Source organism: Salvelinus alpinus, chromosome 3 (genome assembly GCF_045679555.1).
Source record: "Salvelinus alpinus chromosome 3, SLU_Salpinus.1, whole genome shotgun sequence".
In the NCBI taxonomy this organism is placed as follows: Eukaryota; Metazoa; Chordata; class Actinopteri; order Salmoniformes; family Salmonidae; genus Salvelinus; species Salvelinus alpinus.
This window is the reverse complement of record NC_092088.1, coordinates 34,228,196-34,255,623: the sequence shown is the minus strand read 5'-3', so window position 1 is coordinate 34,255,623 and position 27,428 is coordinate 34,228,196. Positions and strand designations below refer to the sequence as shown.

Here is a 27,428-nt window from a genome sequence, read left to right as displayed (position 1 = left end):
GCCCATAGTCCTACATGTTTTGATAAGGTTTGTATGACAACTAAAGTGGCTGTCATGACGTTGGCCTGTGGGTAAGGTTTATGACCCCCCCATAAATACCTTTCTCCCTTCCCTCTCTCTCTTATCTCTACAAAGGGACTCTTGAATAGTCTGGGAACATCAAAGAAGTTGGGGGGAAATGAACCATATTTTGGTAATCTGACCAGTTGAACATATGCGTTGGTACTTAATGAATATGATGTCAGTTCGGTTGTCATCTGAGCCATTCTCATCAATGATAGGATGACATAAACTCTACAGTGGAAAGTCTACACATTATAGTTATCAGATTCACATGGAAGTATTGGGCAATTTAAATGTTTGAATATTAAACTATTGGTGAAAAGATTAAATGTAATTTTAGCTTCCAAATGAGAGATTTGGGTTTTCATAAGGTTAGGGCTCTGCTCAATCAGTGGCCCGCCCCTGTGAAGAGACACGGGTTATAAAACTATGAAAACACACCCTTCTCCCTCCACTATATAAAGCCCTTGACAAAAATGTAACCTCCTGTTCCGATGACGTGAGGACGGCGGTCCATACTTTAAAAAGGACTAACATGTCAACTACAGAACTAAGCCAACCTCAGCGTGAGCTTTGGTTGTGGTGGTATGAACTTTGAACTATTATTCACTAAAGAAGTGAGTCATCCTAGCCGTTGAGTTAGCAACAGCAGCTGTAATTGTGGGCTAGGAAAGGACAGACAGAGTATCCCGTCTACCACACAACGACGACACTACAGCGTATCCCGTTCACCACCAGAGACACTCTTCAAAGGACAAAGGACTCTGTTGGGCAACACGGCCTTCCATCTACCACCAACCTATTGAAGCGCAGCTCAGAGTAAATATTTCTTGCATTTTTCTTTTCCAAATAGGCGGTAATTTAGAAATATATAAGATTCTGTATTTACGATAGAGTAGCTGCCTACGGCCCGATAGAGACATCGCTTCTCCCTTTGTTCTTCAATCTTCCCGCTCTTTCACTCAAACCCAGCCCCTTTTCTTTGTGTAATCCGCTGTCATATGTGCTCCGTCCACCAGGGACGTTTTCCTTTATGACATAATTGGTAATCAAGGTATGATTCATTCTGTGTATATGTAATTCTGTGTGATTAGTTAGGTATTTGGTAAATAAATAATTAGACCCAATTTTGCATTGCTGATTCAACTTGTTAGCCAGGGTTCGTGAAGATAACCAAGAATTTACAACTTTCAGATGAGACTGAAATAAGGTGACGATTAATATTGACTGCAATTGATGTAAAATATTACTAGATCTTTAAGAGTTTATTCGGAAGATAACAGCTCTATAAATATTATTTTGTGGTGCCCCGACTTTCTAGTTAATTACATGTACATGATTAGCTCAATCAGGTAATATTAATTACGGAGAAAGGATTTTATAGAATAGCATGTCATATCACTTAATCCGGCAAAGCCAAAGACACGACATGGCCAAATAACTTCTTAAAATTAAGCACGTTAATCCGCTGTAGAAGGGGTGTAGAGCTGAACTGGCATACATAAGCAACGTGTGAGTTTCAAGTTTGGGGAACAATATACCTTAAGTTCACCTTTATAATAAAGCATTACATGCATAATCGCATTTGCGGTCACTTTTGATAATGGTGTTTTTCCGCTAATGGAACATTTGTTCTTATAGTCTACTGCGCTGTGCGCATTTCTGCGCTTATAATGTGAAGAAATAGCATAATAGTTTATCAACATTTTAAGCTAAACGTTTTGATCTGTTACGTAATCCACATTGCGTAATAAAAGGTGTTTTGATGCTACTGGTTGTATTAATTTGGGATCTATTGCATCCCACAACTGTCCCAGACTATATTTATTTCTCGCACAGAACAGGTCGACTTTTGTACTATGGGGGATAGTAGTTTGACACAGGCTACTGTTTTTGTTGTTCGTTACGCCTACTCATCTTGTTGGCTGATGAAAAGTAAATGTGGACAGTTTCTCCAATATCTTCAATATGCACCTTGGAATTGGATAAGGACGCGCAGAGTGATGTGTCTGTCTTCACTTGTAGCCTGTGAGAAAGACCCAATCACGTGATAGAGAGCATTGTGTGAGAGGTGCTTCAGACCGCACTACCACTCTGGGAGAAGAGCACAATGCAGCACTCACGGCCATTGGCTGCAAAAGGGCAAAAGGCGTGTTTTTCTGGGGTGCGTATTACGGCCACACAAAGGGGATGCCGCCATGAAATTCGAGGCATTGTCATGTGTATAGGTCGATCGATTATGATTTTTCAACGCTGATACCGATTATTGGAGGACAAAAAAGCGTATACTGATTAATTTGACAATTTTTATATACTGTATATATATATATTTGTAATAATGACAATTACAACAATACTGAATGAACACTTTTATTTTAACTTAATATAATACATAAATAAAATCTATTTAGTCTCAAATAAATAATGAAACATGTTCAATTTGGTTTAAATAATGCAAAAACACACTGTTGGAGAAGAAAGTAAAAGTGCAATCTGTGCCATGTAAAAAAACTAACGTTTAAGTTCCTTGCTCAGAACATGAGAACATATGAAAGCTGGTGGTTCAATATTCCCAGTTCTTCAATGTTCCCAGTGAAGAAGTTTTAGGTTGTAGTTATTATAGGATTTATGATGCATCGCCTACTTCTCACTATACCATTTGTATTTCATATACCTTCGACTATTGGATGTTCTTATAGGCACTTTAGTATTGCCAGTCTAATCTCAGGAGTTGATAGCCTTGAAGTCATAAACAGTGCTGTGCCTCATTGCTGCCAAATGAGTTCTGTTTTACTCACAGATATAATTCAAACAGTTTTAGAAACTTGAGGTGTTTTCTATCCAATAGTAACAATAATATGCATATTGTACGATCTAGAATAGAGTACGAGGCCGTTTAAATTGGGCATTTAAATTGGGCATGAGTGTCATCTGATGAAGATCATCAAAGGTTAGTGATTCATTTTAACTCTATTTCTGCTTTTTGTTACTCCTCTCTTTGGCTGGAAAAATGGCTGTGTTTTTCTGTGGCTATGTACTGACCTAACATAATCGCAAGGTGTGCTTTCGCCGTAAATTATTTTTTAAATCAGACACTTTGGCTGGATTAACGAGAAGTGTATCTTTAAAATGGTGTATAATACTTGTATGTTTGAGGAATTTTGAGATTATGAGATTTCTGTTGTTTTGAATTTGGCGCCCTGCAATTTCACTGGCTGTTGGTTAGGTGGGACGCTACCGTTCCACATATCCCAGAGAAGTTAACCACTGATTCCTCATCTGGTCTCTTTTCTGCACCTGGGTCCAACCTTACCATGTCACACTTTCTGAAGGCACTGTACCCATTCATGTGCATTTTACATGTAGTCCAGTAAAGACAGATGCTGGGAGAAGAGAAGTGAGAATTTTCAATGAATAAACAGACAGGAAACAAAGCACGAACAGTGTCTGGACAAAGGACACATAACGACATTAAGGCTGACTCGGGAAAGACACTGAGGATATAGGATACAGATATAAAGGAGGTAATTAATAACGTGATGGAGTACAGGTGAGTCCGATGAAGCGCTGATGCGCGTAACGATGGTGACAGGTGTTCGTAATGATAAGCAGCCTGGCGACCTCAAGTTTCAGAGAGGGGGAACGGGAAAACGTGACAGTATCCCGCCTCTACAGGCGCCACCCGCCTGTAGAGGGTGGGTGGCGCCTCTACAGGCGCCACCCAGCTTGCCGGCTTAGGCATGGCGTGGGAGCCTGCCGAGCCAACCAAGGCTCTCGAGCCAGCTGAGGTATGGGAGCCTGATGAGCCAGCTGAGAAATCCCCGATTGCTTTGGCAGCAGCACCCAGAACAGACGTCACCAACAAAAACAAAAAATTCCCTGATGCTTCAATTGTGCTGATGCGCGTAATGATGTTAACAGATGTGCGTAATGATCAGCAGGCTGGCAATCTCGAGTGCCAGAGAGGGGGAGGGGGAGCAGACGTGAGAAGACCTATGTATTTTACAGGAAGTAAGCTATTATCATCAATGTCATGACACACGTACAGTATAACGAAAGAGCCATAAGCTAAACTCAGCAAAAAAATAAACGTCCTCCCACTGTCAACTGTGTTTATTTTCCGCAAACTTAACGTGTAAATATTTGAATGAACATAACAAGATTCAACAACTGAGACATAAACTCAACAAGTTTCACAGATATGTGACTAACAGAAAAGGAACAATGTGTCCCTGAACAAATGGGGTGGGGTTCAAAATCAAAAGTAACAGTCAGTATCTGGTGTGGCCACCAGCTGCATTAAGTACTGCAGTGCATCTCCTCCTCATGGACTGCACCAGATTTGCCAGATGTTACCCCACTCTTCCATCAAGGCACCTGCAAGTTCCTGGACATTTCTGGGGAATCGCCCTAGCCCTCACCTTCCAATCCAACAGGTCCCAGACATGCTCAATGGGATTGAGATCTGGGCTCTTCGCTGGCCATGGCAGAACACTGACATTCATGTCTTGCAGGAAATCACGCACCGAATGAGCAGTATGGTTGGTGGCATTGTCATGCTGGAGGGTCATGTCAGGATGAGCCTGCAGGAAGGGTACCACATGAGGGAGGAGGATGTCTTCCCTGTAACGCACAGCGTTGAGTTTGCCTGACAACAAGCTTAGTCCGATGATTCTGTGACACCGCCCCAGACCATGACGGACCCTCCACCTCCAAATCGATCCCGCTCCAGAGTACAGGCCATGGTGTAACGCTCATTTCTTCGACGATAAACGCGAATCCGACCATCACCCCTGGTGAGACAAAACCGCGACTCGTCAGTGAAGAGCACTTTTTGCCAGTCCTGTCTGGTCCAGCAACGGTGGGGTTTTGCCCATAGGCAACGTTGTTGCCGGTGATGTCTGGTGAGGACCTGCCTTACAACAGGCCTAAAAGCCTTTAGTCCAGCCTCTCTCAGCCTATTACGGACAGTCTGAGGCCTGATGGAGGGATTGTGCATTCCTGGTGTAACTCTGGCAGTTGTTGTGGCCATCCTGTACCTGTCCCGCAGGTGTGATGTTCGGCTGTACCGATCCTGTGCAGGTGTTGTTACACGTGGTCTGCCACTGTGAGGCTGATCAGCTGTCCGTCCTGTCTCCCTTTAGCGCTTTTGTAGGCGTCTCACAGTGCAGACATTGCAATGTATTGCCCTGGCCTTATCTGCAGTCCTCATGCCTCCTTGCAGCAAGCCTAAGGCACGTTCATGCAGATGAGCTGGGCATCTTTCGTTTGGTGTCAGTAGAAAGGCCTCATTAGTGTCCTAAGTTTTCATAACTGTGACCTTAATTGCCTACCGTGTGTAAGCTGTTAGTGTCTTAACGACCGTTCCACAGTGCATGTTCATTAATTATGGTTCATTGAACAAGCATGGGAAACAGTGTTTAAACCCTTTACAATGAAGATCTGTGAAGTTATTTGGATTTTTACTAATTATCTTTGAAAGACGTTCCTGAAAAAGGGATGTTTCTTTTTTGTTGAGTTTATAATATACGAGTAATGGTAAAATACACTGCTCAAAAAAATAAAAGGAACACTTAAACAACACAATGTAACTCCAAGTCAATCACACTTCTATGAAATCAAACTGTCCACTTAGGAAGCAACACTGATTGACAATAAATTTCACATGCTGTTGTGCAAATGGAAAAGACAAAAGTTGGAAATTATAGGCAATTAGCAAGACACCCCCAATAAAGGAGTGGTTCTGCAGGTGGTGACCACAGACCACTTCTCAGTTCCTATGCTTCCTGGCTGATGTTTTGGTCACTTTTGAATGCTGGCGGTGCTTTCACTCTAGTGGTAGCATGAGACGGAGTCTACAACCCACACAAGTGGCTCAGGTAGTGCAGCTCATCCAGGATGGCACATCAATGCGAGCTGTGGCAAGAAGGTTTGCTGTGTCTGTCAGCGTAGTGTCCAGAGCATGGAGGCGCTACCAGGAGACAGGCCAGTACATCAGGAGATGTGGAGGAGGCCGTAGGAGGGCAACAACCCAGCAGCAGGACCGCTACCTCCGCCTTTGTGCAAGGAGGAGCACTGACAGAGCCCTGCAAAATGACCTCCAGCAGGCCACAAATTTTATTAAAGCGACATCATATAGAATTGGAAAACCAGATACTGCGATGATTGACTTTCTACCATCTTTTTTGGTTTTGCTTGCCCGAAACAAATGGTAGGCGGTACTATTTAAACATCTGCTCCTCACCTGATTGGATAAAGGCAGGTGTGGCCGCGTGACATTTGCATTAAGTTGAGCAGAGCTGAACCTTTTCTACCGCTCCGCCAGCAGGGTTCTCGCTGCTCACCTTCCCACAATCCCCGCACATTTCTCTGCGTGCCCTCTTTGAAAATGAATGAGTGCAGAACTTCTCTTGCCTACGCTACATCTGGTGAAAATGGGCTGTAATAGATGCATAGTTCAACCAACATTCTGAGAAGAAGTTGTGTATCCCTTTAAAGTGTATCTCTGAATGCTTGAGGACATTATTTGTTCTATAATCTTGCAATTTGTCAGAACAACTTTCCAATGTTACACATTTGTATTTGTATACATTTTTGGGGAAAAGTAAAGACAGGCATCCATTAAACATTTAATTACATTTCTATGGCCTTAGTGTATTTAGCAAAAGTGTTTCAGTTTAGTGGGCTGTGATCACTTGAAGTGAACCCTTCAAGCAATCGAGAAAAACTGGAACTGCAGTCCATTAAATTGAGTTACTTTTTTAATGCGCCACTCATAAAGATTGGCGACAGGTGTCATAAACGTAATGCCCAAGGAGCTCTGTCAATGACAAGGTGAAATAAAACGTCAGTGAATGAAAGATTGCCTTCAGAGTGGTCAATATACAGTGTGTGCATTGCAAATGAAACCCTCTTCTTTATATAGTACATTATTTTTGACCAGAGCCCTATGGGCCTTGGTCAAAAATAGTGGCCCATATTAAGTGGATAGTGTGTCATTTGGGACGCACCCAGTATCTCAGGGAAAGTGTTTTCATCTCTGATGACAGACACTAGCTCTCTTTAAGGTCATCCATCTGAGCATGTCCCTGAACTGAGGAAAATGTATCTGGAAATTAAAATAGGCAGGATGGAAAATACTATTTTCTCCTCCATGATGTCATGAGCGCTAATATCTTTGGCATTTGCCAGGATCTACAACTATAAAAGTACAGAGCCTCAGGCTCACATCCTAAAATGCATGCACTCAGGCACACATACACACACAGACACACACAAAACCCAAGTACGCAAGCACGGATGAACGCTTACACGCCTTATCTTTCTAGGAACTCTTATGGGAAATTAACAAAATTATTTTGATTTCAGTTACCAATTCTTCTTGGTAACTGAGGGTAACCTCTTAAGAAATGTCAATTACTTTTTAATGTTCTCTATCTCTCCCTAAAAATCTCTCCTTAATCACGATGGCATCCTGAAATACTTTCCAACGAACCCTCAAACTTTCGCATTGCAAGCAGCGGCTTATTGCTGTTCCCTGATACACACTGAAGAAGGTTTAAACCATAAAGGGGAGCCTTCTGTAAAAAGCAAGAAAGACTGTAATAAAAAACACTCTCAAATAAAAAAATGTAATTGTCATGACAAAATTACACATTTGTGTTGACAAAGCAACAATACACACTCTGCTTCTCCCTCTATCACTTTTGTGCTGCACCCAGACAGGGCTGTGTCTATCTTGTACCTATTCCATAGTTATCCATCATCCCAGAACTTAAAGAGCCCTACTCAGTCTGTCCTCTCATAGACCTGCTATGATCTCCCTGGTGAGGTTATTATTGCCAGAGAGCGATAGTCATTTTGACACAGATTGCTAAACTGATACGATGAATAAGAGTCGAAAGTCCAAGGATCTCTATCTCAAGGGAAATTAAATGCACTGCGCACATCAATGTGCTACACATCTTAAGAATCAAATACAACCGTTGTTTTTGTATCCACTGCAGATCCTGAAGGATTATTGATTTGGGGCCGAAAGTAATTAACACTTTTTGAGGCAGAAATAATTACTTGGGAGCTGCGATGGCCCAAGTCTCCTATGGAATTACAGCCACTGAACACCAAACAGAACTATCCCTTTAGTGCAGGAGACTCCAGAGCACAATAAGGAACCTTGTTGGTGGCAGCTCATTTAGCAATATTTGGATTAAAACTCTTCATTGAAGATGTCACACTGCACACTCCCAGTGGAAATAAAATGCTTTAGGGGACCTCTTTGTGAAATGATTAAGAGTTTCTTTAATTGACAGCAATGTGTGTTGTATGTGTCTAGATTGTGTTTTCTTCTTGTTTTCTTCCCAGGCGATTTCATTTCTCACTCCGTTGGCTGTGATATTTGTGGTGAAGATCATTCAGAGGACAGATAAGACAGAAATCAAGGAGGCGTGTCTAGGTATGTATTGTATGGACCCTTACGTTGACTCATCCTTTTATTGTTATCATCAGTGCTTGAATCGAGGGGCTATGTCAGGGTATGCCCTACCTCTTGTTAAAGAAAAGGGCAAAAGCATACTTCTTGTTATCTTAAGATTTTGAAGGGGCAAATATGTATATTGATTATATAAAGCAATCTATAACGACTCTGCGATTAACTCTGCGATGCTTTAGGCTAGAAACAAGTGCAAATTCCACAAGAAAGACGTGATTCTGATGCACATGAGGATATTGTTCGTCTTTATGACATTCAGTGGCTAAGCTACAACATTCTATAGTTAAGGAGTCAAAAAAAGACTGCTTGGTAAGTAGTCTATTGTGTGACTCTTGATGCACATGAGGATATTGTTCATCTTTATGACATTCAGCGGCTGAGCTACAACAGTCTTTAGTCAAGGAGTCAAAAAAAGACTGCATGGGAAGTAGCTCAGCTGCTGAATGTCAATAATTTTCTGAAAAATATGTAAATTGATCATTAATGGGACAAATAAATTATAATATTATAACAGACAGTATTTCTTAGCGGATAAACATTTTTGAAATTATTCTCCTTTATTTTCCCTATCAATATTATCATGAAAAAGTCTGAACAAAATATGCCATGCGTCAAGTTACACTATGCAGAATTGCAGGAAATAAGCTTCAAAACAAACTTAAAAATCCTCAATAAACAATAATTAAAATAGGCTCAAGTGCAGTCTCCTGTCAGCATTTTTGCCTCCAACTATGACTAACATTTACCACACATCTGTTTAATTTATTTGGTCTTTCACAATAGCTAATGTAAGTCAGTAGAACAATTCATATTCCTTAAAATGGGCTAAACTATAGGGTAATTAGTGTGCTTGTGTCAGCGAGTGTTTTCGCCATACTTTGTACATTATTCCACTTTTTCTCAGTTTTGCCAGTGCAACAATTTATTTGAAGTCTGAAATACATATTTGTGCATTTGAAAGTACATTTACTGAAGATATGCATTTTTGCAGGCCTTTTCATGTAAGCTATGTTATCTGGTGACATAAAGTCATTACTAATAGCATAATGTTTTTTAACCTACCAAAATATGAGCAATCTTTTTGTCAGGTAAACATTTATTTGTGATCACATTCCACCATCTGACGCAACGATATGCTACTTTTAGGCTTTACGTTATTAGTTTGGTATTTTTTCATGGTTCAAAGCCAATTTTTTATAAAGAGCCATGGTCTCTTTTTAGGTGAAAGGAGCCACATTAACAGGTCAGATGAAATTGTCATGTGAGGCATACAGCATGTTTTATGCTAAGACAATAACACAAGCTCTTAATAAACTGACCAGCTAAATTAAGACAGTGGTGAATAAACAAAGTAAAACAATTTACAGCTATCTTTATTTGTGCTCATTACACAACAGGTACAGTTCTAGTGTTACATACAGTGGCTTGCGAAAGTATTCGCAAGCCTTACAGCCTGGAATTAAAATAGATTTTTGGGGGGCTTGTATCATTTGATTTACACAACATGCCAACTACGTTGTAGAGGCAAAATATTTTTTTTTTGTGAAACAAACAAGAAATAAAACAAAAAAACGGAAAACTTGAGAGTGTATAACTGTTCACACCCCCAAAGTCAATACTTTGTAGAGCCACCTTTTGCAACAATTACAGCAGCAAGTCTCTTTGGGTATCTCTCTCTGCGGCCCGCTAACCGTTAGCTGTCTTATCGGCTGCTATCTGAATAGGTCTATCGGACCATTTTTCTTGGGTCACTATAACTATATCTATTTTGCCAATTGGATTGATCCCCTCTACCACACGGAACCCCACTAATCTACCGACAGAAACGCACGAGGTGGCTAAAAACAGACCTCCATCCTATGCTAGCTTGCTACCGATGGCCCGGCTAGCTGTCTGAATCGCCGTTACCCCAACCAACCTCACTACTAACTGGACCCTTATGATCACTCGACTAAGCATGCCTCTCCTTAATGTCAATATGCCTTGTCCATTGCTATTCTGGTTAGTTTTTATTGGCTTATTTCACTGTAGAGCTTCTAGCCCTGCTCATTATACCTTATCCAACCTTTCAGTTCCACCACCCACACATACGATGACATCACCTGGTTTCAATTATGTTTTTAGAGACAATATCTCTCTCATCATCACTCAATACCTAGGTTTACCTCCACTGTATTCACATCCTACCATACCTTTGTCTGTACATTATACCTTGAAGCAATTTTATCGCCCCTAGAAACATCCTTTTACTCTCTGTTCCGGACGTTCTAGACGACCAATTCTCATAGCTTTTAACCGTACCCTTATCCTACTCCTCCTCTATTCCTCTGGTGATATAGAGGTGAATCCAGGCCCTGCAGTGCCTAGCTCCACTCCTATTCCCCAGGCGCTCTCTTTTGATGACTTCTGTAACCGTAATAGCCTTGGTTTCATGCATGTTAACAATCGAAGCCTCCTCCCAGAGTTTGTTTTATTCACTGCTTTAGCACACTCTGCCAACCTGGATGTTCTAGCTGTGTCTGAATCCTGGCTTAGGAAGACCACGAAAAATTCTGAAATATCCATCCCTAACTCCAACATTTTCAGACAAGATAGAACAGCCAAAGGGGGCGGTGTTGCAATCTACTGCAGAGATAGCCTGCAGAGTTCTGTCCTACTATCCAGGTCTGTACCCAAACAATTTGAACTTCTACTTTTAAAAATCCACCTCTCTAAAAACAAGTTTCTCACCGTTGCCGCCTGCTATAGACCACCCTCTGCCCCCAGCTGTGCTCTGGACACCATATGTGAACTGATTGCCTCCCATCTATCTTCAGAGCTTGTGCTGCTAGGCGACCTAAACTGGAACATGCTTCACACCCCAGCCATCCTACAATCTAAGCTTGATGCTCTCAATCTCACACAAATTATCAATGAACCTACCAGGTACCACCCCAAAGCCGTAAACACGTGCACCCTCATAGATATCATCCTAACCAACTTGTCCTCTAAATACACCTCTGCTGTTTTCAACCAAGATCTCAGCGATCACTGCCTCATTGTCTGCATCCGTAATGGGTCAGCGGTCAAACGACCTCCACTCATCACTGTCAAACGCTCCCTGAAACACTTCAGCGAGCAGGCCTTTCTAGTCGACCTGGCCGGGGTATCCTGGAAGGATATTGACCTCATCCCGTCAGTAGAGGACGCCTGGTTATTTTTTTTAAATGCCTTCCTCACCATCTTAAATAAGCATGCCCCATTCAAGAAATTTAGAACCAGGAACAGAAAAAGCCCTTGGTTCTCTCCAGACCTGACTGCCCTTAACCAACACAAAAACATCCTATGGCGTTCTGCATTAGCATCGAACAGCCCCCGTGATATGCAACTTTTCAGGGAAGCTAGAAACCAATATACACAGGCAGTTAGAAAAGCCGGCAGTTAGAAAAGCCAAGGCTAGCTTTTTCAAGCAGAAATTTGCTTCCTGCAACACAAACTCAAAAAAGTTCTGGGACACTGTAAAGTCCATGGAGGATAAGAACACCTCCTTCCAGCAGCCCACTGCACTGAGGATAGGAAACACTGTCACCACCGATAAATCCACTGTAATTGAGAATTTCAATAAGCATTTTTGTACGGCTGGCCATGCTTTCCACCTGGCTACCCCTACCCCGGTCAACAGCACTGCACCCCCCACAGCAACTCGCCCAAGCCTTCCCCATTTCTCTTTCTCCCAAATCCAGTCAGCTGATGTTCTGAAAGAGCGGCAAAATCTGGACCGCTACAAATCAGCCGGGCTAGATAATCAGGACCCTTTCTTTCTAAAATGATCTGCCGAAATTTTTGCAACCCCTATTACTAGCCTGTTCAACCTCTCTTTCGTGTCGTCTGAGATTCCCAAAGATTGGAAAGCAGCTGCGATCATCCCCCTCTTCAAAGGGGGGGACACTCTCAACCCAAACTGCTACAGACCTATATCTATCCTACCCTGCCTAACTAAGGTCCTCGAAAGCCAAGTCAACAAACAGATTACCAACCATTTCGAATCCCACCATACCTTCTCCGCTATGCAATCTGGATTCAGAGCTGGTCATGGGTGCAGCTCAGCCACGCTCAAGGTCGTAAACGATATCTTAACCCCCATCGATAAGAAACAATACTGTGCAGCCGTATTCATTGACCTGGCCAAGGCTTTCGACTCTGTCAATCACCACATCCTCATCGGCAGACTCGATAGCCTCTGTTTCTCAAATGATTGCCTCGCCTGGTTCACAAACTACTTCTCTGATAGAGTTCAGTGTGTCAAATCGGAGGGCCTGTTGTCCGGGCCTCTTGCAGTCTCTATGGGGGTGCCACAGGGTTCAATTCTTGGACCGACTCTCTTCTCTGTATACATCAGTGATGTTGCTCTTGCTGCTGTTGAGTCTCTGATCCACCTCTACGCAGACGACACCATTCTGTATACTTCTGGCCCTTCGTTGGACACTGTGTTAAATCTAGAATTGGCTTCCATTTCGCATCAAAGCATCCTTCACTCATCCTGCCAAACATACCCTTGTAAAACTGACCATCCTACCGATCCTCGACTTCGGCGATGTCATTTACAAAATAGCCTCCAATAACCTACTCAGTAAATTGGATGTAGTCTATCACAGTGTCATCCATTTTGTTCCTAAAGCCCCATATACCACCCACCACTGCAACCTGTACGCTCTCGTTGGCTCGCCCTCGCTTCATACTCGTCGCCAAACCCACTGGCTCCAGGTCATCTACAAGACCCTGCTAGGTAAAGTCCCCCCTTATCTCACCTCGCTGGTCACCATAGCAGCACCCACCTGTAGCACGCGCTCCAACAGGTATATATCTCTGGTCACCCCCAAAACCAATTCTTCCTTTGGCCGCCTCTCCTTCCAGTTCTATGTTGCCAATGACTGGAACGAACAACAAAAATCTCTGAAACTGGAAACACTTATCTCCTTCACTAACTTTAAGCACCAGCTGTTAGAGCAGCTCACAGATTTCTGCACCTGTACATAGCCCATCTATAATTTAGCCCAAACAACTACCTCTCCCCCTACTGTATTTATTTATTTATTTATTTTGCGCCTTTGCACCCCATTATTTATATCTCTACTTTGCACATTCTTCCACTGCAAATCTACCATTCCAGTGTTTTTACTTGGTATATTGTATTTACTTCGCCACCATGGCCTTTTTTTTGCCTTTACCTCCCTTATCTCACCTCATTTGCTCACATTGTATATAGACTTATTTTTCTACTGTATTATTGACTGTATGTTTGTTTTACTCCATGTGTAACTCTGTGTTGTTGTACGTGTCGAACTGCTTTGCTTTATCTTGGCCAGGTCGCAATTGTAAATGAGAACTTGTTCTCAACTTGCCTACCTGGTTAAATAAAGGTGAAACAAAAAAATTAAAATAAGCTTGGCACATCTAGTCACTGGGATTTTTGCCCATTCTTCGAGGTAAAACTGCTCCAGCTCCTTCAAGTTGGATGGGTTCCGCTGGTGTACAGCAATCTTAAATCATACCACAGATTCTCAAATGGATTGAGGTCTGGGCTTTGACAAGGACATTCCAAGACATTTAAATGTTTCCCCTTAAACCACTCGGGTGTTGCTTTAGCAGTATGCTTAGGGTCATTGTCCTGCTGGAAGGTGAACCTCCGTCCCAGTCTCAAATCTCTGGAAGACTGAAACAGGTTCCCTCAATAATTTCCCTGTATTTAGTGCCATCCGTCATTCATTCAATTCCGACCAGTTTCCCAGTCCCTGCCGATGAAAAACATCCCCACAGCATGATGCTGCCACCACCATGCTTCACTGTGGGGATGTTGTTCTCGGGGTGGTGAGAGGTGTTGGGTTTGTGCCAGACATAGCATTTTCCTTGATGGCCAAAAAGCAACATTTTAGTCTCATCTGACCAGAGTACCTTCTTCCATATGTTTGGGTAGTTTCCCACATGCCTTCTGGCGAACATCAAACGTGTTTGCTTATTTTTTTTCTTTAAGCAATAGCTTTTTTTCCTGGCCACTCTTCCGTAAAGCCCAGCTATGTGGAGTGTGCGGCTTTCAGTGGTTCTATGGACGAATACTCCAATCTCCATTGTGGAGCATTGTAGCTCCTTCAGGGTTATTTTTGGTCTCTTTGTTTTCCCTGATTAATGCCCTCCTTGCCTGGTCTGTGAGTTTTGGTGGGCAGCCCTCTCTTGGCAGGTTTGTTGTGGTGCCATATTCTTTCAATTTTTTAATAATGGATTTAACGGTGCTCCGTGGGATGTTCAACGTTTATGATATTTTTAAGAACCCAACCCTGATCTGTACTTCTCCACAACTTTGTCCCTGACCTGTTTGGAGAGCTCCTTGGTCTTCATTGTACCGCTTGCTTGGTGGTGCCCCTTGCTTAGTGGTTTTGCAAACTCTGGGGCATTTCAGAACAGGTGCATATATACTGAGATCATGTGACAGATCATGTGACACTTAGATTGCACACAGGTGGACTTTATTTCACTATTTATGTGACTTCTGAAGGTAATTGGTTGCACCAGATCTTATTTAGGGGCTTCATAACAAAGGGGGTGAAAACATATGCATGCAACACATTTTTTTATTTTATTTTATTTTTGCGGAACGCATTTCCTAGACAGGATAAATATCAGTAAGGTATATCACAATATCGTGATCTACCTCCAACCTACCGCTTAGCATACACTACACAAGACTGTTCCTGCATGCACAATACCCTTTCACATACCTTCTCACAGTCTCTCAACTAAGCCTAACGCGCTGATCAAACCGCCCATGTTGCATGCATCTGTCTAGCCGGGCACGTGCTGCAAGTTACGCCTCTCCCATCTACTCATTGATTTTAGGAGCATACTAACCCACGTGGATGATTGAAAGATGAATGAGGTTAACACTCCAGTCCAGTTGGTCGCGATGATGCTCCTTAAAGTTGGTTTCCAAACGCCATATAAAATCCACAGAAGAAGAATGAATGAGACACGATTAATCAAAGAAGACCAACTAAAAACAATGTTTCCCCTTATGTCTGTGTATTAATTGTTGGAATAGAGAAAACACAATTTTGTGTAACTCAAAATGGGTCAAAATTCTACAAAGATCCAGCAAAAGAAAGGACCGTATGCATTTCAGGTAAAATAACAACCCAATGTTTATCTCCAAGAAAAAATTATCTAGTAACAGCAAGCTAGCTAAATGTTAATGAATGTTTCATATGTGTTTTGACCTGTACACAAATTAATATAGTTGGTTCACAGTTGGTTTTGGTATTTTAACCTGCATGTCATGAACGGGTCTGGTGGGAATAGACAAAATCAACATGCGCACATACAGCGGCAGTTTGGTCAGCATGTAATGATGGGCAATAAATAGTAGATGGGTGCTGTGGATTATCTCATGTAAATACCAAGTTCACTATCAAAGTGGCAAAGTGCTTATCCAAGATAGCTGCTAAGTCACCTGACAAGTTAGGGGGACAGCAGCTGACCATATTAAGATGGGCACCACACCAAATAATTGTTGTATGGCAGCCATCATCCTATGACACTCCAGTATGCATCATTGATTGAAGGAGTTATTTTTCTGATTTATGTTGTTGCTACTGTATGTACTTTGAATTGTTCTATAGGTTCTTATCAAATGTTTGAACATTATTTTTTACGCCTTTAGAATGTTCATATTGTCCATTTCAGTTCTTACTGCCATTTCAGTACTTCTACTTATAGCACTTTTGGGTACTTTGGAACTGCAGCAAGTTCCATACCCTGCTCCAGAGTACCTAGCTTACCCGCAACACATTCCATACCCAGCTCTTCAGTCAAAGTACACATCTTACTCGCAGCAAATTCCAGAGCTATTCTACCAGGCAAATTCCAGAGCTATTCTACCAGCAAGTTCAACATCCAGTTGCAAAAGGGTATCTGCAGCCATCCCCCTCCTGAGTTGTAGCTCAGCAGATGGGTCCAGCCTTCAATGTAAGTCACCCCCAGCCACCTTAGCAGATTTCACCACTGACAGTGAGAAGGATTTTGCTAATCTTAAACTGCCACTGGACAATCTCCTTGACTCACATCCACAGCTGATTTGAGAAATACAAGCGGGTCTTTCTATAAATAATGGGGCAAATGTGTGATATTGGGCTAAACATTTCAAAATGGTTTGAAACAAATCAAAAATATTAGTATGCAGTTTCACGTGTGTGTGTGTGTGTGTGTGTGTGTGTGTGTGTGTGTGTGTGTGTGTGTGTGTGTGTGTGTGTGTGTGTGTGTGTGTGTGTGTGTGTGTGTGTGTGTGTGTGTGTGTGTGTACATGTGTATGCAAATTGTCCAATAACTCCACCTATACAACAACATCGGATTATACTTACTGAAAGCAGGGTTCATACAGACATTGACAAGTCATATTCAAGGAGTTTCAGGGACTTTTTCTAAGTACTTAATTTTCATTTAAGGACCTACGTTGTTGAACAATAGTATAATATTGCCTAAAATAGAATATAGAAATGATTAAATTCTAAAATATGTGACAATAATGTGAACTTGCCTGTATTGAATGCATTGAATGAATGCATGCCGATTCTTCTGTAACCTATGTGGCCGACGCAGATACACAACATCCATGAATAGCTGCATTAATTTTGTATGCATTTTTTATTTCACCTTTATTTAACCATGTTGGCCAGTTGAGAACAAGTTCTCATTTACAACTGCGACCTGGCCAAGATAAAGCAAAGCAATGCGACAAAATCAAACAACACAGAGTTAAACATAAACAAACGTACAGTCAATAACACAATATAAAAAATCTATGTACAGTGTGTGCAAAAGTAGAAGAGTAGGGAGGTAGGCAATAAATAGGACATTGAGGCGAAATAATTACAATTTAGCATTAACACTGGAGTGATGGATGTGCAGATGATGATGTGCAAGTAGAGATACTGGGGTGCAAAAGAGGAGGAGGGTAAGTAATAATATGGGGGTGAGGTACCAGGGTGTGGTATTTACAGATTGGCTATGTACAAGTACAGTGATCGGTAAGCTGCTCTGACAGCTGAAGCTTAAAGTTAGAGAGGGAGATATAAGACCCCAGCTTCAGTGATTTTTGCAGTTCGTTCCAGTCATTGGCAGCAGAGAACTGGAAGGAAAGACGGCAAGAAGAAGGGCTGGCTTTGCGGATGACCAGTGAAATATACCTGCTGGGGCGCGTGCTACGGGTGGGTGTTGCTCTGGTGACCAGTAAGCCGGGATTAGGTGGGGCATTACCTAGCAAAGACTTATAGATGACCTGGAGCCAGTGGGTTTGGTGACGATGAAGTAGTGAGGGCCAGCCAACGAGAGCGTACAGGTCGCAGTGGTGGGTAGTATATGGAGCTTTAGGAAGAAATTGGATGACACTGTGATAGACTACATCCAATTTGCTGAGTAGACTGTTGGAGGCTATTTTGTAAATGACATCGCCGAAGTCAAGGATCGGTAGGATAGTCAGTTCTACAAGGGTATGTTTGGCAGCATGAGTGAAGGAGGCTTTGTTGCAAAATAGGAAGCCGATTCTAGATTTAATTTTGGATTGGAGATGCTTAATGTGAGTCTGGAAGGAGAGTTTACCTTCTAACCAGACACCTAGGTGTTTGTAGTTGTCCACATATTCTAATTCAGAACTGTCCAGAGTAGTGATGCTAGTCAGGCGGGAGGGTGCGGGCAGCAATCGGTTGAAAAGCATGCACTTAGTTTTACAAGCGTTTAATAGCAGTTGAAGGCGTCGGAAGGAGTGTTGTATAGCATTGAAGCTCGTTTTGAGGTTTGTTAGCACAGTTTCCAAAGAAGGGGCAGATGTATACAGAATGGTGTCATCTGCGTAGAGGTAGATCAGAGAATCACCTGCAGCAAGAGCAACATCATTGATATATACAGAGAAAAGAGTCGGCCCGAGAATTGAACCCCGGGGGTTAAAAAAAAATTGCCCTCCCTGGAAGCCTGTGTTTCAGACATAAGGAAGTGGATGACGGCAAATGTTTTACTTTTAAAATCGGACAGAGATGCTAGTTCTAGGTCCCCAGAAACAAAGAGATATTCTGTTGGATCTGACAATTAATCTTGATGGTTGTACAGTCGTCTCAAATAAAAATGTGAAGGTCCTCGGCATTACTCTCTATTTCAAGAACAGATTTTGTACATCTTCGTAACATTGCAAAAATATGAAACTTTCTGTCCAGAAAAGTTAATGCATGCTTTTTTTTCACTTCTAGATTACTACTACTACTATTACTGCAATGCTCTACTTTCCGGCTACCCAGATAAAGCCTAAATAAACTTCAGTTAGTGCTAAACACGGCTGCTAGAATCTTGACTGAAACCCAAACATTTGATCATATTACTCCAGTGCTAGCCTCTCTACACTGGCTTCCTGTAAAGGCTAGGGCTGATTTCAAGGTTATACTGCTAACCTACAAAGCATTACATGGGCTTGCTCCTACCTATCTCTGATTTGGTCCCGCATAGGCCTCCGTATTGTCTCTAGAATTTCTAAGCAAACAGCTGGAGGCAGGGCTGTCTCCTATAGAGCTACATTTTTATGGAATGGTCTGCCTATCCACATGAGAAGCAGACTCAGTCTCAACCTTTAAGTCTTTATTGAAGACTCATCTCTTCAGTAGGTCCTATGATTGAGTGTAGTCTGGCCCAGGGGTGTGAAGGTGAACGGAAAGGCACTGGACCAACGAACCGCCCTTGCTGTCTCTGCCTGGCCAGCTCCCCTCTCTCAACCGGGATTCTCTGCCTCTAACCCTATTACGGGGGCTGAGTCACTGGCTTATTTGTGCTCTTCCATCCCGTCCCTAGGAGGGTGCGTCACTTGGTTTGAGTCACTGATGTGATATTCCTGTCCGGGTTTGTCGCCCCCCTCGGGTGTGTGCCGTGGGGGAGATCTTCGTGGGCTTTACTCAGCCATGTCTCAGGGTAGTACATTGGTGGTTTGAAGATATCCCTATAGTGGTGTAGGGGCTGTGCTTTGGCAAAGTGGGTGGGGTTATATCCTGCCTGTTTTGCCCTGTCCGGGGGTATTGTCGGATGGTGCAACAGTGTCTCCCGAACCCTCCTGTCTCAGCCTCCAGTATTTATTCTGCAATAGTTTGTGTCGGGGGCTAGGGTCAGTCTGTTATGTCTGGAGTATTTATCCTGTCTTATCCGGTGTCCTGTGTGAATTTCAGTATGCTCCCTCTAATTATCTCCCTCTCCCTCCCCTCCCGGAGGACCTGAGCCCTGGAACCATGCCTCAGGACTACCTGGTTGTGGTGCTGCTACACTTTCAACTGTTCTGCCTGCAGCTATGGAACCCTGACCTGTTCACCAGACGTGCTACCTTGTCCCGGACCTGCTGTTTTCGACTCTCTCTACCGCACCCGCTGTCTCTAACTCTCAATGCTCGGCTATGAAAAGCCAACTGACATTTACTCCTGAGGTACTGACCTATTGCACCCGCTACAACCTGTCATCATTACTATTATTTGACCCTGCTGGTCATCTATGAACGTTTGAACATCTTGGCTATGTACTGTTATAATCTCAACCCGGCACAGCCAGAAGAGGACTGGCCACCCCTCAGAGCCTGGTTTCCCTCTAGGTTTCTCCCTAGGTTCCTGCCTTTCTAGAGAGTTTTTCTTAGCCACCGTGCTTCTACATCTACATTACTAGCTCTTTGGGGTTTTAGGCTGGGTTTCTGTATAGCACTTTGTGGCATCGACTGATATGAAAAGGGCTTTATAAATACATTTGATTGATTGATTGAAATACAAATAGCAGATACATTTCATTAGAGCTGCGCCATCGTAGGTTTGAACAACAAGTTTGTCCATGAAGTTAAACAGAGACTGTGCATCTCGCCCACTTGACATATCAAAGTAGCCCAAGAAGCATTCCTGAATAAAGCCCCAATCATCCACATACCTGACGATAACTGACATGATCGTGTTAAGCATGAAAAGGATTTGGAATTTAAACAGGAAGGAAAGATCTCAGGGAGAGTTTGCATTGGTGGAAGTTGACCCAGATTTACCGAGGTGACCCAGATTTACCTCGCTTCTCTCTCAGTTGTGCCCCGGACACATTTGATATAGTCGGAAACTTATGGCTGTTGGTAACATTTAATGAGAAGGACCCTGAGACGCTCTTTTCGTTGTTTGAGCGTGTTGCTGACGCTTAGAGTTGGCTTGATTCTGATCGCACATTAACCTCTCTGGGGCAGGTGGGACGCAATCGTCCCACCGGCCAATAGCCAGGGAAAATACAGCGCGCCATATTCAAATAAAATGATATAAAAATCTAACTTTCATTAAATCACACATGTAAGATACCAAATTAAAGCTACACTCGTTGTGAATCCAGCCAACATGTCAGATTTCAAAAAGGCTTTTCGGCGAAAGCATAAGATGCTATTATCTGATGATAGCACAACAGTAAACAAAGAGAGAAGCATATTTCAACACTGCAAGCACGACACAAAACGCAGAAATAAAATATAAATCATGCCTTACCTTTGACAAAATTATTTTGTTGGCACTCCAATATGTCCCATAAACATCACAAATTGTCCTTTTGTTCGATTAATTCCGTCGATATATATCCAAAATGTCAATTTATTTGGACCGTTTCATCCAGAAAAACACAGCTTCCAACTTCCGCCACTTCACTACAAAATATATCAAAAGTTACATGTAAACTTTACCAAAACATTTCAAACTACTTTTGTAATACAACGTTAGGTATTTTTAAACGTTAATAATCGATCAATTTGAAGACGGGATGATCTGTGTTCAATACAAAAAGAAAACAAACTGACGCAACTTTTTTCGTAACGTGCCTCTCTCAAAAGATGTACTTCATGTGACCCTCATTTACGATAGCCCTACTTCTTCATTACACAAAGGAATAACCCCTTTGTGTAATGAAGAATTGTAAAAAATACAAATTCTGAATGGTTTGTCCTCAGGGTTTTGGCTGCTACATAAGTTCTGTTATTCTCACAGACATGATTCAAACAGTTTTAGAAACTTCAGAGTGTTTTCTATCCAAATCTACTAATAATATGCATATCTTATATTCTGGGGATGAGTAGCAGGCAGTTGAATTTTGGCATGCTATTTATACGAAAGTGAAAATGCTGCCCCCTGCCCACAAGAAGTTAAAGTTGCAGTGTGTGTTGACTGGTAAAGCGCAGGATATATATTCAGCTCTTTGTGTAGCCGACAGTGTTAGCTATGATAAGGTTAAAATGGCTGTGTTACAGATTTCCGAATTGGTTCCTGAGGCTTACCGCCAACGATTTAGAACTTTAAGAAAGTCTGATAAACAGTCTCATGTTGAATTTGCACGACAGTTATCTTCACAGTTTAATCGCTGATGTACCACCTCTGCGGTTATGACTTTCCAAGGGCTGTGTGATCTGATTAGGCTAGAGCAATTTAAGGATGCAATCCCTGATCATATAGCCACGTACATTAACAAACGAAAAGTGAAGACTGTCTCTGAAGCTGCGGTTTTGGCGGATGAGTATGTTTTGAAAAGTGGATTTCCAGAGCCCCGTATTCAGAATGAGTGGTGGCTGTTGTTTCTCTGTTAGGAAGAAACTCCCCAGTGCCAGTGAAGATCCTGAGGGACACAGGTGCCTCTGAGTCATTTGTGTTAGAATCTGTGTTACCTTTCTCTGCTGAGAATGATTAGGGGAATAGTGTTTTAATTAGGGGAATTGGTTTGAACACTCTGTCCGTTCCATTGCATAAACTGATGTTGGATTCTGAACCAGTGAAAAGCAAGGTTGTCGTAGGGGTGGGTCCTTCATTGCCTATTGAGGGTATCAACGTTATCCTTGGGAATAACTTGGCTGGTGAGCGTGTATGGCCTGTCGTGTCTCCATCTCTAGTGGTTTCCTGTAAGCCGTCATTTGTAGTGATTCCCAATGAGAGCGCGCATTGTTTCCCAGAGATGTTCTCTACATGCGTGGTGACTCGTTAAATGAGCCGTGGTGACCTGGTCACTGCGCCGGCTAATGATGATGTTACAAAGAAATCTGCCACTACTTTCCCTGTTATCCCGTTATCTGTGCCCCGCTCTGATCTAATCAAGGAGCAACGGACTGACCCGACAATAGAAGAGTTGCTTGACAAAATTGTGCCTGTGGAACAGTTGGGAGATGTCGCCCATGGCTATTTTCTCCAGGTTGATGTCCTGATGAGAAAGTGGGTGTCTCATAGTAGTAGTTTTGTGGGGGAGGCTGTTAGTCAGGTTGTTGTACCAGTTAACTTTTTTGAGTTGGTATTGAACACTTCCCATGACGATGTTGCTGGACATCTGGGCATGAGGAAAACTTACAATCACATCGTGAGACATTTCATTTGCCCTAGGTTAACCTGTCTGGGAACGGGGTTCCCAGGGCGCCAAATTCAATCAACAGAAATCTCATCATTCAAATTTCTCAAACATACAAGTATTAGACACCATTTTAAAGTTTGAATTATCGTTAATCCAACCACAGTGTCCGATTTCAAAAAGGCTTTTCGGCGAAAGCAGAACATATCATTATGTTAGGTCAGCAACTAGTCACAGAAAGCATACGGCGATTTTCCAACCAACGAGAGGAGTCACAAAAAGCAGAAATAGAGATAAAATTAATTACTAACCTTTGATATTCTTCATCAGATGACACTCCCGGGACAACATGTTACACAATACATCCCGTGAAATTGCACAGGGCCATATCAATTTACAGAAATACTCATAATAAACATTGATAAAAGATACAAGTGTTATTCACAGAATTAAAGATATACTTCTCCTTAATGCAACCGCTGTGTCAGATTTCAAAAAACCTTTACGGAAAAAGCAAACCATGCAATAATCTGAGTACGGCGCTCAGATAACAAATCAAGCCAAACAGATATCCGCCATGTTGGAGTCAACAGAAGTCAGAAATAGCATTATAAATATTCACTTACCTTTGATGATCTTCATCAGAATTCACTCCCAGGAATCCCAGTTCCACAATAAATGTTTGTTTTGTTTGATAAAGTTAATCTTTATGTCCAAATACCTCCTTTTCGTTCGCACGTTTAGCACAGTAATGAAAAATCATGATGCGCTATCACTAGGTGCAGACGAAAAGTCCAAATGTTCCGTTACAGTCTGTAGAAACATGTCAAACGATGTATAGAATCAATCTTTAGGATGTTTTGAACATAAATCTTCAATAATGTTCCAACTGGAGAATTCCTTTGTCTTCAGAAATACAATGGAACGCAAGCTAACTCTCTCACATGAACGCGCCTGGTCAGCTCGTGGCTCTCTGGCAGACCTCTGACTCATTCCCCTCTCATTCGCCTCCCCCTTCACAATAGAATCCTCAAACAAGGTTCTAAAGACTGTTGACATCTATTGGAAGCCTTAGGAAGTGCAATATGACCCCATTTCCACTGTATCTTGGATAAGCAAAGTGTTCAAAAACTACAAACCTCAGATTTCCCACTTCCTGGTTGGATTTTTTCTCAGGTTTTTGCCTGCCACATGAGTTCTGTTATACTCACAGACATCATTCAAACAGTTTTAGAAATTTCAGCGTGTTTTCTATCCAAATCTACTAATAATATGCATATCCCAGCATCTGGGCCTGAGTATCAGGCAGTTTACTCTGGGCACGCTTTTCATCCGGACGTGAAAATACTGCCCCCTACACCAAAGAAGTTAAACAGCTTGGAATATTCCAGAAAATTATGTAATGGCTTTAGAAGCTTCTGATAGGCTAATTGACATCATTTTAGCCAATTAGAGGTGTACCTGTGGATGTATTTCAAGGCCTACCTTCAAACTCAGTGCCTCTTTGCTTGACATCATGGGAAAATCTAAAGAAATCAGCAAAGACCTCCTCAGGTCTGGTTCATCCTTGGGAGCAATTTCCAAATATCTGAAGGTACCACGTTCATCTGTACAAACAGTGGTACACAAGTATAAACACCATGGGACCAAGCAGCTGTCATACTCAGGAAGGAGACGCGTTCTGTCTCCTAGAGATGAACGTACTTTGGTGCGAAAAGTGCAAATCAATCTCAGAACAACAGCAAAGGACCTTGTGAAGATGCTGGAGGAAACAGGTACAAAAGTATCGATATCCAAATTAAAATGAGTCTTATATCAACATAACCTGAAAGGGTGCTCAGCAAGGAAGAAGCCACTGCTCCAAAACCACCATAAAAAAAAGCCAGTCTACGTTTTTAACCTTTTCTCAATCTAGGGGGTGCTGTTTCCACTTTGGAAAATATCGTCTCCAAATTAAACTGCCTCATACTCAATTCTTGCTCGTACAATATGCATATTATTATTACTATTGGATAGAAAACAATCTCTAGTTTCTAAAACCGTTTGAATTATGTCTGTGGGTGAACCAGAACTCTTTCTGCAGCGAAATCCATGACAGGAACTGCGAAGATCTGAAAACGAGGCTCTGTTCTCAGATCAGTTTAAAGCTCTGTATGTATCCTATGGGTCGACATGAACTGCACCCGCCTTCCCCTGGATGTCAGTAACCAATGAGAAGTGGAATGGAGTTTCTACATAGTTCTCAGACATTATAAAAGGCCCATGAACGAAGGGAGCTCTCTTTTCGACATTCGTCATTACGCAAAGCAAGACCTCAGGATGGCATTTTGAAACGCTCAGTTATCGGCCTTAGATATATCCGTCTGTAATTTAATTCGATATAGGTGTTAGAAACATCATAACGAAGTTATTTTAAACCGAGTTATATCAGTTTATGCGAGTATATTGCTATTTTCGGAATTTCCTTAGTATTGCGTTTTGAGGATTTGGGCATGTTGTGGCCACATAGCTATTGTTAGCTGCTAATTCCGAAGTTGAAGACGACGTTTTACAACCAAGCAACGATTCTTTTGGACAAAGGACACCTTGCCCAAGATTCTGATGGAAGCTCGTCCAAAAGTAAGAGCTATTTATGATGTTATTCCGTATTTATGTGGAAAAATGTAAACGGATTTGTCCGCCATTATTGCGGCACTAGTCTGGCTGTAACGCACACTGTATGTCTAGTAACGTTAATTTTCAAAATCTAACTCAGCGGTTGCATTAATAACTAATGCATCTTTCATTTGCTGTCCAACCTGTATTTTTTAGTCAAGTTTACAATTATTTATCGATTAGATTAGGTGCCTTTCCAAGATGGCGCTGGCCAGAATGCATGACCTGTTGCCACTGATCACATTGTATAACCACGATTTGTGCTGCTAAATATGCACATTTTCGAACAAAACCTATATGCATTGTGTAATATGATGTTACAGGACTGTCATCTGACGAAGTATATCAAGGTTAGTCAAAAATTATATATCTTTTGCTGTATTGTTACGATCGCTAACCTGTGCTGCTGGTAAATTGCTTGTGTTTCTGGCTATTGTGCTAAGCTAATATAATGCTATATTGTGTTTTCGCTGTAAAACACTTAAAAAATCTGACATATTGGCTGGATTCATAAGATGTTGGGCTTTCATTTGCTGTACGCTGTGTATTTTTCAGAAATGTTTTAAGATGAGTAATTAGGTATTTGACGTTGGTCTCTGTAATTATTCTGGCAGCTTCGTCACTATTTCAGATTGCAGCTGCAATGTAGAACTGTGATTTATACCTGAAATATGCAAATTTTTCTAAAAAAACATATGCTATACAATAAATATGTTATCAGACTGTCATCTTATGAAGTTGTTTCTTGGTTAGTGGCTATATATATCTTTATTTGGTCGAAATTGTGATAGCTACCCATGCAGGAAAAAAATGGTGGGAAAAAAAAGTTGTGTCTTTTGCTATCGTGGTTAGCTAATAGATTTACATATTGTGTCTTCCCTGTAAAACATTTTAAAAATCAGAAATGATGGCTGGATTCACAAGATGTGTATCTTTCATCTGGTGTCTTGGACTTGTGATTTAATGATATTTAGATGCTAGTATTTACTTGTGACGCTATGCTAGGCTATGCTAGTCAGCTTTTTTACTGTGGGGGGTGCTCCCGAATCCGGGATGGTGTGGAAGTAGAAGTTAACTGCACATGGGGACAAAGATGGAGAAATGTCCTCTGGTCTGATGAAACAAAAATAGAACTGTTTGGCCATAATGACCATCGTTATGTTTGTAGGAAAAATGGGGAGGCTTGCAAGCCGAAGAACGCCATCCCAACCATGAAGCACGGGGGTGGCAGAATCATGTTGTGGGGTTGCTTTGCTGCAGGAGGGACTGGTGCACTTCACAAAATAGATGGCATCATGAGGTAGGAAAATTATGTGGATATATTGAGGCAACATCTCAAGACATCAGTCAGGAAGTTAAAGCTTGGTCGCAAATGGGTCTTCCAAATGGACAACGACCCCAAGCATACTTTCAAAGTTGTGGCAAAATGGCTTAAGGACAACAAAGTCAAGGTATTGGAGTGGCCATCACAAAGCCCTGACCTCAATCCTATAGAAAATTTGTGGGCAGAACTGAAAAAGCTTGTGCGAGCAAGGAGGCCTACAAACCTTACTCAATTACACCAGCTCTGTCAGGAGGAATGAGCCAAAATTCACCTAACTTATTGTGGGAAGCTTGTTGAAGGCTACCCGAAACGTTTGACCCAAGTTAATCAATTTAAAGGCAATGCTACCAAATACTAATTGAGTGTATGTAATCTTCTGACCGACTGGGAATGTGATGAAAGAAATTAAAGCTGAAATAAATAATTCTCTCTACTATTATTCTGACATTTCACATTCTTAAAATAAAGTGGTGATCCTAACTGACCTAAAACAGAGAATTTTTACTAGGATTAAATGTC

General features: G+C 41.9%; 1 protein-coding gene across 1 annotated transcript in view; it reads left to right on the top strand.

Annotated features, from left to right (window-relative positions):
* The window catches only part of plpp4 (phospholipid phosphatase 4), a 111,671-nt gene that overhangs the window by 36,526 nt on the left and 47,717 nt on the right, over positions 1–27,428 (top strand). The window contains exon 3 of the mRNA XM_071392574.1: positions 8,425–8,515. Within this exon, the coding sequence (XP_071248675.1) occupies positions 8,425–8,515 (91 nt within the window). The remainder of the gene's footprint in view (positions 1–8,424; positions 8,516–27,428) is intronic.